The sequence below is a fragment of the Oncorhynchus mykiss genome, chromosome 12 (genome assembly GCF_057628025.1).
Source record: "Oncorhynchus mykiss isolate SJ-2025 chromosome 12, ASM5762802v1, whole genome shotgun sequence".
Classification (NCBI taxonomy): domain Eukaryota; kingdom Metazoa; phylum Chordata; class Actinopteri; order Salmoniformes; family Salmonidae; genus Oncorhynchus; species Oncorhynchus mykiss.
In genome coordinates this window covers 85,524,311-85,541,821 of record NC_143033.1, presented here as the reverse complement: position 1 = coordinate 85,541,821, position 17,511 = coordinate 85,524,311, and the positions used below count along the sequence as shown (strand labels likewise).

At 41.7% G+C, this 17,511-nt stretch overlaps 1 protein-coding gene across 1 annotated transcript; it reads left to right on the top strand.

Moving 5' to 3' along the window:
- The first annotated feature begins 4,946 nt into the window (after positions 1-4,946).
- On the top strand, positions 4,947-17,259 carry LOC110538636 (3 beta-hydroxysteroid dehydrogenase type 7). Its single transcript, XM_021625576.3, has 6 exons — positions 4,947-5,639; positions 10,737-10,892; positions 12,217-12,325; positions 14,193-14,292; positions 14,865-15,027; positions 15,208-17,259. Exons 1-6 carry the CDS (start codon positions 5,480-5,482, stop codon positions 15,618-15,620), a joined length of 1,101 nt encoding a protein of 366 aa, XP_021481251.1. The 5' UTR covers positions 4,947-5,479; the 3' UTR covers positions 15,621-17,259.
- Positions 17,260-17,511: the final 252 nt, after the last annotated feature.

Genomic DNA, 17,511 nt, shown 5'->3' with positions numbered 1-17,511 from the left:
GTCACTCATGCCCTTAATGCTATAACTGCACTAATGAAAACTCATCTTAGCTTTGGTAATGATCACAAAGTTTATCCAGAACTCAGATTGGAAGGCATGGGCTTACTTGAGAAATGTTGTTGTAATAAATATACAAGACAAATTCTTCATTCACAAAACCAACTTACACCGAGAGGAACATTTTTCTGGAACATGCTTATTCCTGATACTGTCTAGAAAAATGCATGATTAAGGCCTTACAAATATTGTATACCAAACAAAGTTAAGGAAGTGCACTTAACATTTTTGCATAAGACATATCCATGTAATTCTATGATTTCCAAATGTTTGGCTATTGATGATATCTACGTTTTCTGTGAAAAAGAAGGTGAGAATCTCTCACTTTGAATGTAAATTTGTGTCAGAATTTTGGGAAAACCTTGCAAAATACTTATTTACCATCATGAACACTACCCATGTTTTTGACATGAAAGATATAATATGTTAGTATTGCAATTATAACAAGACCATTGAAATTATTGTGATTTAAAAAATTCTTGTTGCCAAATATTTTATACACAAACAAAAATTCTATACCAAAATTACACATTGTTTTGATTGAATTTAACTATTTTATTAAAACATTAACCCTAGTGAATAATAACAAGAAGTATGCATTTTCTGAGCTGGTATTGTTGTTTTTTAGCTTCATGAACTCTGCTTATATAACAAGGGTGATTGAACTCACTCATGATAACCAACATGTTATTATACAAAGTTGCATGTTGTAAAATAATTTACAAAACTAGGTGAAGCCAAGTTCTAAAATCCTAAATAGGACATTGTAGAAGTTATTTATTGAATGTTTATCATTCATCCATTTAGGACATGCCTCATTGAATGAGTATAACCCAAAAAATAATGGCTAAATTATTTACTGGAATTGCATCTGTTTCACTTTGTTTTTTTAAGCATCTAGTGGCCTTCAAAATGAAAGCGATGAGGCTCGGAGGGTTCTCCCTACCTAGGACACTTACAAGCTTGGTCTGTTCTTTTGGGGGCACTTTGTGACATGCATTTTAAAATAATAATTTGCATTCTTCATTCATCAGTTATAGTCCACATTCAACCAAATCAGTGAGACTGTTTAGCAGATGGTCAATGGTAACTTAAAGTTCAGGATGGGTATAACGAGGCTGTTTAACCAGTAAATACTGCCTGATTCAGCGCTGTGAGTAATATGCTCTCATTTAACCTGGCAATGACAATGTTTTCCAGTCTGTAGCTGAGACTATAGGTAACTTGTCTGTAAATCATGTGACTGTCTGGAAATATGCAAGGAATGGAAATACAATACCGTTTGTGTCACTTTCCATGTAGGTCTACGCTAGTACAATATCTGTTTCACAATATGTTGTCCATTCAAATGATGCTGTGTGCATGACTTACAGGGCTGTTCAAGAAGGCTATTATTGGACACAGAGAGATGTTGGATGAATGGCCATGTTGTTAAAACAGGAGAACAATAAGGCTTCTGACATTTGACATGATATTCAATCCATTCCAGTCAGAGAGAAAGAATTAAAGGAAGACTTTTTCAGACCACTGGGGCTGTCTTCTTCATTGCCCCAGACTGACAGGTAGTAGAGTTCCGTGGTTAAAATCATTGAGCAAGCCAAGCCAAGACAGTAAAAAAGCCATATTACAGCCTGTTGTCACAATTGCGTTGTTTGCTCTATAGCCATTAGTTCATACACTACCGTTATACAACCACAGAGTTACCACACTAATTCAACTTAAACATCATAAAATCAACAAGGCTATATATGCTTAGTTTAATAGACTGAAAACAAACTTAAAGATACCAAAAACAATTTAGTTCAATCAATGTTGTTAAATATCATGTGGCTGTCCATGGTACTGATTTCTGTGTGTGTGTGTGTGTGTGTGTGTGTGTGTGTGTGTGTGTGTGTGTGTGTGTGTGTGTGTGTGTGTGTGTGTGTGTGTGTGAGCAAGTAAAATAAAACATGTTAACTCACCCTACTTGTAGACTAGTTGAACGCCAATGCCATCCTCCTCTCTTTCATGTTGGGAAATCGGTCTGACTCTGTCATACACTTTTAGACAGACATTGATGACCAACTGGGTTGTGTGTTCCCAACAACACTTGTCTCAGTTTATAATGAGAATAGATACTTTTCCATATATGTACAGTTGAAGTCAGAAGTTTACATACACTTTAGCCAAATACATTTAAACTCAGTTTTTCACAATTCCTGACATTTAATCCTAGAAAAATTCCCTTTCTTAGGTCAGTTAGGATCAGCACTTTATTTTAAGAATGTGAAATATCAGAATAATAGTAGAGAGAATGATTTATTTTAGCTTTTATTTATTTCATCACATTCCCAGTGGGTCAGAAGTTTACATACACTCAATTAGTATTTGGTAGCATTGCCTTTAAATTGTTTAACTTGGGTCAAACGTTTCGGGTAGCCTTCCACAAGCTTCCCACAATAAGTTGGGTGAAGTTTGGCCCATTCCTCCTGACAGAGCTGGTGTAACTGAGTCAGGTTTGAAGGCCTCCTTGTTCATACACACTTTTTCAGTTCTGCCCAAAAATGTTCTATATGATTGAGGTCAGGGCTTTGTGATGGCCACTCCAGTACCTTGACTTTATTGTTCTTAAGCCATTTTGCCACAACATTGGAAGTACGCTTGGGGTCATTGTCCAATTGGAAGACCCATTTGCGACCAAGCTTTAAATTCCTGACTGATGTCTTGAGATGTTTCTTCAATATATCCACATAATTTTCCTACCTCATGATGCCATCTATTTTGTGAAGTGCACCAGTCCCTCTTGCAGCAAAGCACCCCCACAACATGATGGCGCCACCCCCGTGCTTCACGGTTGGGATGGTGTTCTTCGGCTTGCAAGCCTCCCCCTTTTCCCTCCAAACATAACGATGGTCATTACGGCCAAACAGTTTCATCAGACCAGAGGACATTTCTCCAAAAAGTACAATCTTTGTCCCCATGTGCAGTTGCAAACCGTAGTCTTGCTTTTTTATGGCGGTTTTGTAGCAGTGGCTTCTTCTTCCTTGCTGAGCTGCCTTTCAGGTTATTTCGATATAGTACTCGTTTTACTGTGGATATAGATCCTGTTTCCTCCAGCATCTTCACAAGGTCCTTTGCTGTTGTTCTGGGATTGATTTGCACTTTTCGCACCAAAGTACATTCATCTCTAGGAGACAGAACGCGTCTCCTTCCTGAGCGGCATGACGGCTGCGTGTCCCATGGTGTTTATACTTGCGTACTATTGTTTGTATAGATGACCGTGGTACTTTCAGGCATTTGGAAATTGCTCCCAAGGATGAGCCAGACTTGTGGAGGTCTACAGTTGTTTTTCTGAGGTCTTGGCTGATTTATTTTTATTTTCCCATGACGTCAAGCAAAAAGGCACTGAGTTTGAAGGTAGGCCTTGAAATACATCCACAGGTACACTTCCAATTGACTCAAATTTTGTCAATTAGCCTATCAGAAGCTTCTAAAGCCATGACATCATGGTCTGGAATTGTCAACTTAGTGTATGTAAACTTCTGACCCACTGGAATTGTGATACAGTGAAATAATCTGTCTGTAAACAATTGTTGGAAAAATTACTTCTGTCATGCACAAAGTAGATGTCCTTACTGGCTTGCCAAAACTATAGTTTGTTAACAAGAAATTTGTGGAGTGGTTGAAAAACGAGTTTTAATGACTCCAACCTAAGTGTATGGCAGCCTGGTATGGCAACTCCACCGCTGCTGACGGTAAGGTGCTACAGAGTGTGGTACCCTCAGCTGAACCATTGGGTGCACACTGCCTGCCCTCCAGGACACATACAACACCAGGTGTCATATGAAGGGCAAGAAGATAATCAGGGACCTCAGCCACCCGAGCCACGGCCTGTTCTCCCCGCTTCCATCACTCGGACGCGGGCAGTATAGGAGCATAATGGCAAAAACTGACAGACTGGCCAATAGCTTCTACCACCAGACCATAATGCTGCTGAATAGCCCCCACTAGTCAGCTATTTGCTCCCTCAATGAACATTTCCCCCCTCAACAAACATGTATCCTGCCCCCAATCCAATGGACATTTCCCCCCTCAACAAACATGTATCCTGCCCCCACCCCAATGAACATTTCCCCCCTCAACAAACATGTATCCTGCCCCCACCCCAATGAACATTTCCCCCCTCAACAAACATGTATCCTGCCCCCAACCCAATGGACATTTCCCCCCTCAACAAACATGTATCCTGCCCCCACCCCAATGAACATTTCCCCCCTCAACAAACATGTATCCTGCCCACACCCCAATGAACATTTCCCCCCCTCAACAAACATGTATCCTGCCCCCACCCCAATGAACATTTCCCCCCTCAACAAACATGTATCCTGCCCACACCCCAATGAACATTTCCCCCCCTCAACAAACATGTATCCTGCCCCACCCCAATTAACATTTCCCCCCTCAACAAACATGTATCCTGCCCCCACTCCAATGAACATTTCCCCCCTCAACAAACATGTATCCTGCCCCCACCCCAATGAACATTTCCCCCCTCAACAAACATGTATCCTGCCCCCACCCCAATGAACATTTCCCCCCTCAACAAACATGTATCCTGCCCCCAACCCAATGGACATTTCCCCCCTCAACAAACATGTATCCTGCCCCCACCCCAATGGACATTTATCACTGTTAGAGGTGGGAATGTGTATATATGTTTTGGTGTATTGTTTAAATAACTTCCCTTTTACCTGCACTGTCGGAGCTCAGAGTTTAAGAATTTCACTGTACCCTGCAATTACATCTGCAACCCCGTGCATGTGACTAATAAATTCTAATCTAATCATGGTGGCATATAGCCTATCTACAGTAAGCTACATTTAAATGAGAAGACCAATCGAGTTAATTTTGCATAGTGATCTTTGCCTTTCTTTGATGACAGAACAAACACTAAGTCGAAGGTCACTCATTAAGTCCAGTGAAGCGGAGCAGTTTTCGATCGCTGTGTCCAAACCGATCAGGGTTGCGTTAAGTAAGTTTTTACGTTCTGGAACGTTCAATTGAACGGAAACGGTGCCGTACTGAACGACGAGGGTTGGGGAACACTGTTAGCATGACCACTTCCCTTTAAACACGTCACTCATTGTTTCCAGCCACACCTCGCCACATCTACCAAACGGTAGTATATTCAAGAACGTACAATAACCCTTTGGGGGAGCGTGTCGTTCAGTACAAACGGTTGTTCAACGTAGCAAACGTTTAAGAGGACTGAACGCACCTCTACCTCTCACTGTCTTTTTTCATTTGGTTCTTTCTCGTTGTTTATCTCCGCTCGTTCAGAACGTTAGATCGCAGAGGGAGTTGGAGAAAATCAACAAGGACGACTCAGTAACTAATCAACCAAACATCAATTGTTGATAGTAGCAACTAGCAACCGTGGAGAATGTCGACTAAAGAACGGGGCCTGGTTTATCTCGTCACCGGGGGCTGTGGGTTCCTCGGACAACACCTGTTACAGGTCCTTTTGGAGAAAGAGGATGCGGTAACGGAAATTCGACTTTTTGACAAACACATCGACTCAAGTTTAAATGGCCACAGCACAGGTAAAACAAAAATATATGCTTGAAACATAAATTGTAAATGTCTGGCAGTTCACTGACATGCTCAAACTCCATTTGTAGTTTTCTTGTCTAATAATGTTTTATGCATATTTCATTGGCATAACCATACACCACACGAGGCTGCTGAGTTGAAAACGGCTCATACATGTCCAGAATGATTTGCAGTTGTGGGACTGGTGGAGTTTTACACATGAGAGTTAAGCTACTCTTAACGCTTATTCATGGTTACAATTATTATTGGACTCAGCTACTCCTAGTAAGATATATATATATATATATATATAGAGGCTCAAGTGGCAAGACCTCTAATCTTGAATGTCCAGGGGTTTATGCACTGAGAAGAGGTGGGGTGTCAACTCCTCAGTGAAACAGTTCGGGTCTTTATCTACCTTAGCACATTGAAATGACTGAAAGTGAGAACCTAGACTAGCATCACAGATCTTTACCCACATACATACCCAATCAAATAGATTCTGGATATCAGCTGTATTCCTTAAACTCGTTTCTGACACCCTTTATCTTTGGCTTACACCTTTCTTACTCATATATTCTCAGGCATAAGAACATGCACATTTTAATTGACTAACTTTGTACAAACTTTTATTCCATTGTCAGTCTTCACTACAGAAACAGAGCCATTTATGGGATAGAGGTGGAGAGTGGGCAGTAGGTAGATGGACTGAGAGGGAGAGATGGGAAAGCTGAAAGTCAGATACATACTAGAGTGTGACAGAGATGAGAGTTAGCAAATGTCACTGAAAGGGAAATGTTAGGATAGTAAACAACACATACAGTGCCTTGCGAAAGTATTCGGCCCCCTTGAACTTTGCAACCTTTTGCCACATTTCAGGCTTCAAACATAAAAATATAAAACTGTATTTTTTTGTGAAAAATCAACAACAAGTGGGACACAATCATGAAGTGGAACGACATTTATTGGATATTTCAAACTTTTTTAACAAATCAAAAACTGAAAAATTGGGCGTGCAAAATTATTCAGCCCCTTTACTTTCAGTGCAGCAAACTCTCTCCAGAAGTTCAGTGAGGATCTCTGAATGATCCAATGTTGACCTAAATGACTAATGATGATAAATACAATCCACCTGTGTGTAATCAAGTCTCCGTATAAATGCACCTGCACTGTGATAGTCTCAGAGGTCCGTTAAAAGCGCAGAGAGCATCATGAAGAACAAGGAACACACCAGGCAGGTCCGAGATACTGTTGTGAAGAAGTTTAAAGCCGGATTTGGATACAAAAAGATTTCCCAAGCTTTAAACATCCCAAGGAGCACTGTGCAAGCGATAATATTGAAATGGAATGAGTATCAGACCACTGCAAATCTACCAAGACCTGGCCGTCCCTCTAAACTTTCAGCTCATACAAGGAGAAGACTGATCAGAGATGCAGCCAAGAGGCCCATGATCACTCTGGATGAACTGCAGAGATCTACAGCTGAGGTGGGAGACTCTGTCCATAGGACAACAATCAGTCGTATATTGCACAAATCTGGCCTTTATGGAAGAGTGGCAAGAAGAAAGCCATTTCTTAAAGATATCCATAAAAAGTGTCGTTTAAAGTTTGCCACAAGCCACCTGGGAGACACACCAAACATGTGGAAGAAGGTGCTCTGGTCAGATGAAACCAAAAATTGAACTTTTTGGCAACAATGCAAAACGTTATGCTTGGCGTAAAAGCAACACAGCTCATCACCCTGAACACACCATCCCCACTGTCAAACATGGTGGTGGCAGCATCATGGTTTGGGCCTGCTTTTCTTCAGCAGGGACAGGGAAGATGGTTAAAATTGATGGGAAGATGGATGGAGCCAAATACAGGACCATTCTGGAAGAAAACCTGATGGAGTCTGCAAAAGACCTGAGACTGGGACGGAGATTTGTCTTCCAACAACACAATGATCCAAAACATAAAGCAAAATCTACAATGGAATGGTTCAAAAATAAACATATCCAGGTGTTAGAATGGCCAAGTCAAAGTCCAGACCTGAATCCAATCAAGAATCTGTGGAAAGAACTGAAAACTGCTGTTCACAAATGCTCTCCATCCAACCTCACTGAGCTCGAGCTGTTTTGCAAGGAGGAATGGGAAAAAATGTCAGTCTCTCGATGTGCAAAACTGATAGAGACATACCCCAAGCAACTTACAGCTGTAATCGCAGCAAAAGGTGGCGCTACAAAGTATTAACTTAAGGGGGCTGAATAATTTTGCACGCCCAATTTTTCAGTTTTTGATTTGTTAAAAAAGTTTTAAATATCCAATAAATGTCGTTCCACTTCATGATTGTGTCCCACTTGTTGTTGATTCTTCACAAAAAAATACAGTTTTATATCTTTTATGTTTGAAGCCTGAAATGTGGCAAAAGGTCGCAAAGAGGGGGCCGAATACTTTCGCAAGGCACTGTATCTACACTCCGCTGAGGTCACTTCTACATCTGAATTGCTTGCTGTTTGGGGTTTTAGGCTGGGTTTCTATATAAGCACTTTGTGACATCTGCTGATGTAAAAAGCTCTTTATAAATGTGTTTGATTTGATTTGACTGCATCGGTCTGCATGAACAATGTCATGATGGGGTCATGGACACAGATGGGCCACACCCAACAGGTTTGTTGGACAGAGCCTTCCTCCAAACCCAGTGATAGAAGATCACTCCATAGATGTGTTTGACTGATGAGCTAAATACATGGCATTGATTACAAATGAAATCGCCCACATAGGCTTACATTGTTAGTCTTTAACCTCTATATTGCCATAGGCTACAGCCAGGTAATATTAAAACACCTTGTTTTCTCTTAAATACCAAACATATATATTTCTCCCATGGTGAGAATGTGCTTTTCAAGTAGAGGAGATGTAGGGGCTGAGGAAAAATTGAAAAAATAATTTTCTTACCATTCATTATGTAGGCCAGTGGTATTCACCTCCTACTATGTCTGGAGCTTGCTGGTTTTCTGCTCTACCTGATTAATAATTGCACCCACCTCTTGACCCAGGTCTAAATCAGTCACTGATTAGAAGGGGACATTGAAAAAACGCAGTGGAGCAGGCTTCGAGGCCCAGACTTGAATTTGAGGGATGTAGGCTATTCCAAAGCGTACACAAAGCCTGGTGGCTAGTATTATTCATATAGCCCAGCCAGGGTGAGGCCAAAAGTACACTTTATGTAATCAGAGCTCATAGTCTAGTTCTAATCTTGCTGTAACAGTGAACTGAAAAGACCAAGATGCTGTGATTGAATGAGATTTGCAACTTAACATTGAGCCTTTGCTTGAAATGTTTCTAAAGTATTTACGTTCTGTAGGTTCTCTTTAGATATGAAGGTGTATGAGTGATTAAAACGATAACCAAAACAAACCAAGAATTGAACTTGGTTATTGGTGTATATGTTGCGTAGCATGGGATCTGCTGCTGCATCTCATGTAGTTACAGTAGCCTAGTAAGGGAGGGGCTTGTAAACTTCAGAGGACAAGGTTGACTGAAGCGTTCACTTCCTGTAATTACTTCAATTACAGTTACTGTAGTTACTGGGTAATTACAAAACCCAGCTTTGGTTTGGTTCAATGGAAATCATCAAATAATGTCAGATCCTTAAAAGGTTCTACAGCTGCACCATCGAGAGCATCCCGATGGGTTGCATCACTGCCTGGTATGGCAAATGCTCGGCCCCCGACAGCAAGACACTAGAGGATAGTGCGAACGGCCCAGAACATCACTGGGGCCAAGCTTCCTGCCATCCAGGACCTCTATACCAGGCGGTGTCAGAGGAAGGCCCTGAAAATTGTCAAAGACTCCAGCCAACCTAGTCATAGACTGTTCTCTCTGCTACCACACGGCAAGCGGTACCGGAGCACCAAGTCTAGGTCCAAGAGGCTTCTAAACAGCTTCTACCCCCAAGCCATAAAACTCCTGAACATCTAGTCAAATGGCTACCCAGACTATTCACATTGCACCCTCTCCACACCACTGCCACTCTCTGTTGTCATCTCGGCATAGTCACTTTAATTAACTCTACCTACATGTACATACTACCTCAACTAACCGGTGCCCTTGTACATTGACTCTACCGCCCCCCCCCCCCCCCCTGTATATATTGTTATTTTATACTGCTCCTCTTTAATTACTTGTTACTTTTATCTCTTATTCTTATCTGTATTTTTTTTAACTGCACTGTTGGTTAGGGGCTCGTAAGTAAGCACTTCACTGTAAGTATTTGGCGCATGTGACTAACAGAATTTGATTTGATTTTCTACTTAACCAAGCCACTGAGGCAGAGCTAAAAGAGACAGCTGCAGTAGTGTGACCTCAAGGCAAGTGTGTGTTTTTTAAGAGTCAGGACCATTCCTGTGGTTACTTGGACTCCAGCCCCGTCCTGGCTTCATGGTCATCAGATATATTTCAAGGCCATGATCTAGATAAGCCAAGCCAGGGACAGCACATTGAGAATAAGGGCAGCTTCTTTTCCATCTTATCATTCCAAGAAGGAAAGACGGAACAAACAGACAAATGCTCTCAAAAGACACATTTGTGAAGAACGTGATTTTGTTGTGACCCACCTACCGGTGTTCCAATAAACATGAAGACCTTGTATGAGAAGACATTAATTGTGGTGGGGTGATTGGGTCTTTTATAGCAACAATCAGATGACATGTTTTTCAGAAACAGAGACAGAGAGTTCCTCAGTGGACCCAGATTTGGTTCTGTAGCTAGGCAACGTAGGATCTGATTTAGAGGAAACAAATTAACACTCAAGTCAAAGAATGAAAGAATACTTCATATAGCCATGTAAACATGCATAGAAAGACTTGGTTCCTCCTCACACAACATATGTGCCTTCTAACCACAATATGTCTGATTCTTCTCTTAGGCTATTATTCTGTACATGATGTCCATGGCTTGTTGTCCAATCTCAATCTAGGATCAATTGTATTATTGTGCATTGTAGATGAGTTTATAGATATTTCATTCAGGTGAAAACAATCTCTTTTACATTATATCTAACATCTTACAACCCCCCCCCCCCCCCCCACACACACACACACTTTTCTCCCTCTCTCCCTCGTCAGAGCGGGTAAAGGTGGTGGTGACGCAGGGGGACATCACAGATTACTCCAGTGTCCTGGAGGTGTCCAAGGGGGCAGACCTGGTCATCCACACGGCCAGCCTGGTGGATGTCTGGCACAGAGTCCCTGAGACAGTCATCCAGGCTGTGAATGTTCAAGGTAAGGGCTCAGACGCAGCAATAGCATTCACTGGCCGAGAATACGCACCAATTTGTACATGTAGAATCGCAAAAAAAATGTAGTCAGTCAGACGTCTACAGCGGGTGGTCCCTAAAACACAGCGCGCTGAACGGTGGGCAGACGAACACTAGATCCACATTCGGTGCGATGTGTGGAAGCCTTAAGACACAGGAGGATTTACAAAGAAGGGAATGGAAAATATGTTGAGGGAAAGGAAAAGAGAAGAGAGAGAAATGTTTGCCTTCGAGATGATTGATGATAGAACGAGACAAACATAGGAGGGGTGGTTGCCTTCTCTTGACTGTAAATTAAATCACAGCAGGAACTGTTATGGAGACTCATGAAAACCCATGAAATAGTATTCCCGAAAGTTATTGTGATTCATGGTATAACCCACGTTTTTCCTGTTTGCCTGTCGCCTCTCCCTTCCTATAGTGCCTGGTGTTTTCCTCTGAACATTCTGATTATAAAACTGCCCCTTGAGTCTGTTAAAGGATGACAACTACAACAATGGTTTTATAGTCAGCAATCATAGACACACACAAATAAGGTCATTATTTATTTATGTAGTGGGTAAATGTGTGTGAGTCTCTGAGAAGGTCTGTTTATAGAAATTGTGTGTGTGCTTGTCATGAGATTGAAATGACTGTAAAAGACTCCTCTCAAAAGGTTTCACATCTCACGATAAGGTTAGTGCCAGCCTGTCAGGTGGTTTTCATGCAACTGAATTACCTACAAACTCAACTTATTGAAGGGAATCAGCTGCTCTCTGTGATCCACTGCAAGTCATCTGGTTTCTATTAAACTAACATCATCAAATTAAAATAGCAAGCCCTTTGAACCATTATATAAGCCCAATTGAACACCGACACTTTGTTTCCAGTTTGTGGTTATTGTATCTATTCCCCGTCTGGTGGGTGGCCTACTATGGTGTGTGTGTCACTGTCCCAGATCTGGGTATCTGTCCCATATTTCTGCTCTTCATCTCTTGGAAAATGTGACATTGTCCTCACAGGAATAGTTGTTTGTATTAGTTAGTGTAATTACTGTATATCAGATCCTTCTAGGATGTTTGTGTTGAGCTCTGAGAAAACACTTATCATCCCGGGCTAGTTCCTAGAACATGCTCCTCCAGGTGCTTGTGTACTCATAGTCTGCCAATGTCTCTGTCCAGATGTTCTGCACGCACTTCCTGTTGACCGCATCACACCCTGGCCCTTTCTTTCTGCAATTAAATCAATGATTACCTCTAGTTATTGGCCTCTAGAATGTTTCTCTTCCTCTCTCCTTGTCTCTCTAACAGGAACTGTGAATGTGATCAATGCCTGTGTGGAGAATGGTATTCAGTATCTGGTCTACACCAGCAGCATGGAGGTGGTCGGCCCCAATGTGAAAGGAGACCCCTTTATCAGGTAGAGTTTTACTTCACAAACATCTGTTTCTCCTTTAGGCTTTCGTTGTTTTTTTTCCTCTTTCCACTAAATCACTACCTCTCCTCCATCTGTCTTTTGTCTGGCCCGTACGGTAGATATTTCCCTTATCTGCATTATATCAGGCATGTGACCTATTTCTTTTCTTTTCTGATTTCTCTATGAACTCGTATGTCTCTATTCTTCCCTAATTCTCAATCGAGAGACATTTACTGCGAGGAGAGATAGACCGGTCAGGGGAAAGATGGGAGACAGGAATAGAGAGAGACTATAAAGATTAGTATTATTATTAGAGAGACATGAAAGATAGAGAGCATTCCAGTCATAGTGTTGCGTTAAGGTCTAGTGGATGATGGATATTAAGCAGAGCCCACATCAAGGCACACTTCCTTCATCCCTCTCTCTCTCATCCCTCTCTCTCTCATCCCTCCCTCTCTAACACAGACAAAAGCACTAGCCTCTGATGTGGCAGACATGTTATGCTCTACACTGACTATACAAAACATTAAGGACACCTGCTCTTTCCACGACAGACTGACCAGGTGAAAGCTATGATCCCTTATTGATGTCAAATCCACATGAATCAGTGTAGATGAAGTGTAGATGAAGGGGAAGGATTTTTAAGCCTTGAGATTATTGAGACATGGATTGTGTGTGGGTGCCATTCAGAGGGTGAACGGGCAAGACCAAATATTTAAGTGCCTTTTGAACGGGTTATGGTAGTAGGTACCAGGCTCACCGGTTTGTATCAAGAACTGCAACGCTGTTGAGTTTTTCACACTCCACAGTTTCCTGTGTGTGTCAAGAATGGTCCACCACCCAAAGGACATCCAGCCAACTGTGGGAAGCATTGGAATCAACATGGGCCGGTATCCATGTGGAATGCTTTCAACACCTTGTAGAGCCCATGCCCCGAAAAATTGAGGTTGTTCTGAGGGAGAAAGTGGGGGGATGAAACTCAATATTAGGAAGGTGTTCCTAATGTTTGGTAAACTCAGTGTATGTCATTGTGTGTTATCATAGGTGTGTTTAGGAATGTACTTATCACATATGGTCCCTACAAGAAGAATAGTGGATATGTGACAAAGATGATGACAGTCAGTAGTAGCTATGAGGAACACCATTGAATTGAAGCTGCACATTGCCAGTTCAACATGAACATATCCAGGCCAATGTACTTTGCAATGCTGTGTGATGATGTCAGGAAAACTGTGCAGCAACAATAACTACATCATAAAGACAGCCCTGTGTTAGGTAATAGGCTCAGGTACACAAAGCCTATAACTGTCTGGTTATACCTGTTTTAGGCTGGCAGGTCCTGGGAGCTGTAGATGTTTTTGTGTGGCGTCGTTATATCTCTTTCGTAACATTTCAGATGTTAACGAATTTCTGTCATACCAAGGAATTAGAGTGACAGAGAGAGAGGGATGAGGGAAATAGTTGGTCACCAGCCAACCCTGAAATCGTCCTGCCAGTTGACTCGTGTTGAAAATATTTTCCAGATGCAGACAGACAGACAGACAGACACACACACACACACACACACCTCGGATTTGCAGATGTGTTTGGCATTCTCTTCCTTTCACATCAGCTAAAACAGTCACAGTATCTGTAAAAATGTCTGTCAGTCTTTGCATGCATGACTGACTTTGCTAAAATATTCACAGAAACAACAGGATATGAATCCTGCACAGCCAGCAAGGAGAAACAACATCATGAAAACTGCCAATGTCCATCTGGCTATTATACTGAATCATTCCACATTCCACATGTGAATGTGATATTCTGTTCCAAGATCATCAAATAATAACACCCCCCCCCCCGTTCCCTCTCTCTCTTTCATGCACAGAGGTGATGAAGACACCATCTACAATGTTTATCACGATATGCCCTACCCCAGGAGCAAGGCCAAGGCAGAGAAACTGGTGCTGGAGGCCAACGGCAATAAGGTACTTGTATTAACACATCGCATCTCATACAAAGACGCGGTAAAAACACACACAGACCAACTCACACACTTCTATTTGATGGACATTTGAAAGATCCGGGGGATAGTTGCCTTTAAATGTACCCTCATTAATAGCCTGATTCAGATAGGGAATCCCCTCATGGACCATAATCAGATACTTATTCTCTCTCTTTGACTGAACTGCTCCAAAAGGTACCGCAGAACACAAATATACTATAGTAATCCATTACAAAAAATGTTTTGGAGCTTATGTTGCATGTAAGATTTTTTCGCCCAATGGCCATATTTGTGCTGTTACTCTGCGCAAAAAAAACCTAATATTTCTGAGTTATGATAAATGGTAGAATTCCTGTCGACTGTTACTCTGCCAAAAAGCTGTTGAAGTGTTCCCTTGTGGCCTTGTGTGTTAGTCTACTCCACCCTTCTGTTAACATGTTGAGTTAAAACAGCATATTTGGGATACTGGGTTTCAAAAGTGTTTTCATTTCCCATCCGCTCCCATCAGTTTCTAATGCTCTGTTACCACATCCTTCCTCTCCTCTCTCTGGCCAGGTGAATGAAGGGGCCTGCTTGTACACATGCTCCCTCCGTCCCACAGGGATCTATGGTGAGCAGCACCAGCTGATGAGGGACTTCTATCAGATGGGTGTGAGGACAGGGGGCTGGATCATTCGAGGCGTCCCAAAGGACACGGAACATGGTCGTGTCTATGCAGGTGAGTCCTGAAACGCGTGCTGATACCTAGCCACACCTACAAGATCTTGAGTTGTCCTTTTAGCTGATTTTCTACTGGGCTCTTGGTTATGTACCAAGGTGGCTACTTAACTTGTTCAACAGCCCTAATGGATTAGGCTAGTGGTATACACGTTCTCAGCATAGTTTTCTTTTTTTTCAGGTAACGTGGCTTGGATGCATCTGCTGGCTGCTCGCTCCCTGAGAGAGCACCCCCAAAGGCTTGGAGGGGAAGTTTACTTCTGCTATGACGACTCACCCTACAAGAGTTATGAGGATTTCAACATGCAGTTCCTGTCTGGGTTCAACTTCCGCCAGGTCCATGTTCCGCTATTGGTGCTGTGGTTTGTGGCGTGCCTGAATGACCTGCTCCGCTGGGTGCTGAAGCCTGTGTGCAGCTACACACCATTACTCAACCGCTACACACTCGCTGTGGCCAGCACCTCCTTCACAGTGGGTTCAGACAAGGCCCAGCGCCACTTCCAGTACCGCCCCCTCTATGACTGGGACCAGTGCAAGGCCCGCACACAGAGATGGGTGGACACCTTTCCCTTCGCAGGCACCAAGGACTCCTGATCTGGGCTGATCTGCTGGTCTGGTGGAACCTTGGGTTGGGCTAAACCAATGCACACCTGGGATGGATGGAGGAGTGAGAGGACTATCTCAGATTTATATTCTCACTATGTTTGCTCCATCATAAGCAGTATATTCATTACACGTATGCAAACACACTCTTGACCCCTGAACTCTTAAACCCTGAGCTATGACCTCCTGCACGTGTTCTTCAAAAATGGTTATGTCCTCCTACCTGTCATTACTTGTGGCTAGCCTGTAGCTCCTCAGGCAAAATGATGACAAGGCATGTTCCACACTGAAATGGGTCACTTATCCATCCCATGATCTTCTGATTCACATGAGACCCTTCCCAGCCCTAAATAAGAGATAATATATTGGAGATTCAATATAAATGTTTGGGGCTTTATCGGACATTGCAATATTCATCTTCTTAAAAAAATGGGTAGATATAATGTGATAGTAGTCATAAAAGGGCATATAGATATGTGATATAGGAAAGCTGCTCATTAATTGTTTTGAGTCTATTTCCAACCATACATGGTGCAATACATTGCTATACATATTTTGCAATACATACATGAAAATGCAATACATTTTTCACAAGACATCATCACTACATAGACTTGATCTGTTTTTGTTGAAGAGCACTAGTGCAGAAAATAAGTACTTACATCTTAAACATGCATTAATGCACACAGAGAATATTGTCTGATTATGTTCTATGTGATTTTAGAGTTTTATAAATCACCTGCTATACATTAAGGTGATTTTATAATCTGAATGCACTGCCAATTTAAAAACAATAATAAAACAAATCATTAAAGATAACATTTCCCAGTGCAGTCAGATTTAAACTTCAGACAGAGAAAATGTTAATTTTATATTTCATAATTGATTATTATTATAATTTTGAGAAGTAGCATTACTTAAAGAGCAACTGAAGGCAATAAAACACGTATATTCTCTGGTAGAAAATGGCCTGTCTCAAACCAACTACATTAAAGAAATGTAAGCATTTCATGAGACACCTATAAAACATGTGTAACATGAAAATATTGTCCCATTTACAATGTGTAATTTATTGACAGTCCCAAACTATCCCCAGAGATAGGCTATCCAAAGTCAAAACAATTTTGACACTGTCGCACACCAGCCGGCAAAGAAGTTGGATAGCTTGCTAGCTAATTTAGGCTTCTTCCAGACACAAGACCTTGTTTGAATGTTTCAAGTTATCTCAAAGGGTGTGTACTATTTTAGCACAGTGTAAGTAGAAATGCTTCCCATGTCGGAACAAACACAAGAGACGCCCACATCAAAGAGCGCCTCCGAGACCCAAAACTCATTTAGTTTAATTTCCTAATGAGGAGAATTGAAATCAGGAAGTTCAGTACCCCTTTAAGAAAACAATTGACATACTTGGTACACAGAATTGGTTGAATGGTATCAAACACATGTTTTCCATGTGTTTGATCCATGTGTTTGCTGCCATTCCATTAGCTCCATTTCAGCCATTATTATGAGCCATCCTCCCCTCAGCAGCCCCCTGTGACTTGGAAAGTATACTCTTTCTGTATTGAATATTGTATTGAATATGTATTATGTATTTATGTTTAATTCCAAATACAACTATTTTAATTAATTCAAAGTTGATTTGTTTTTTATAAGGTAAACATGAGACTATCAAAGACACAACGCATGATTTTTCCTGAAAACGGCCTAGGTCCACTATGGTGACCTCGGAAACTGCAAAATAAACTAAATGGAGAAACATATGCAATATATATTAACAACACATTCATTACATGTCCTTTACATAGTCCCAGTCGGTAGTAGATAGAACGTTGCGCCCCTGCCTGCCTGTGGGGAAAACAACTTGTGGTTACTTTCTTGT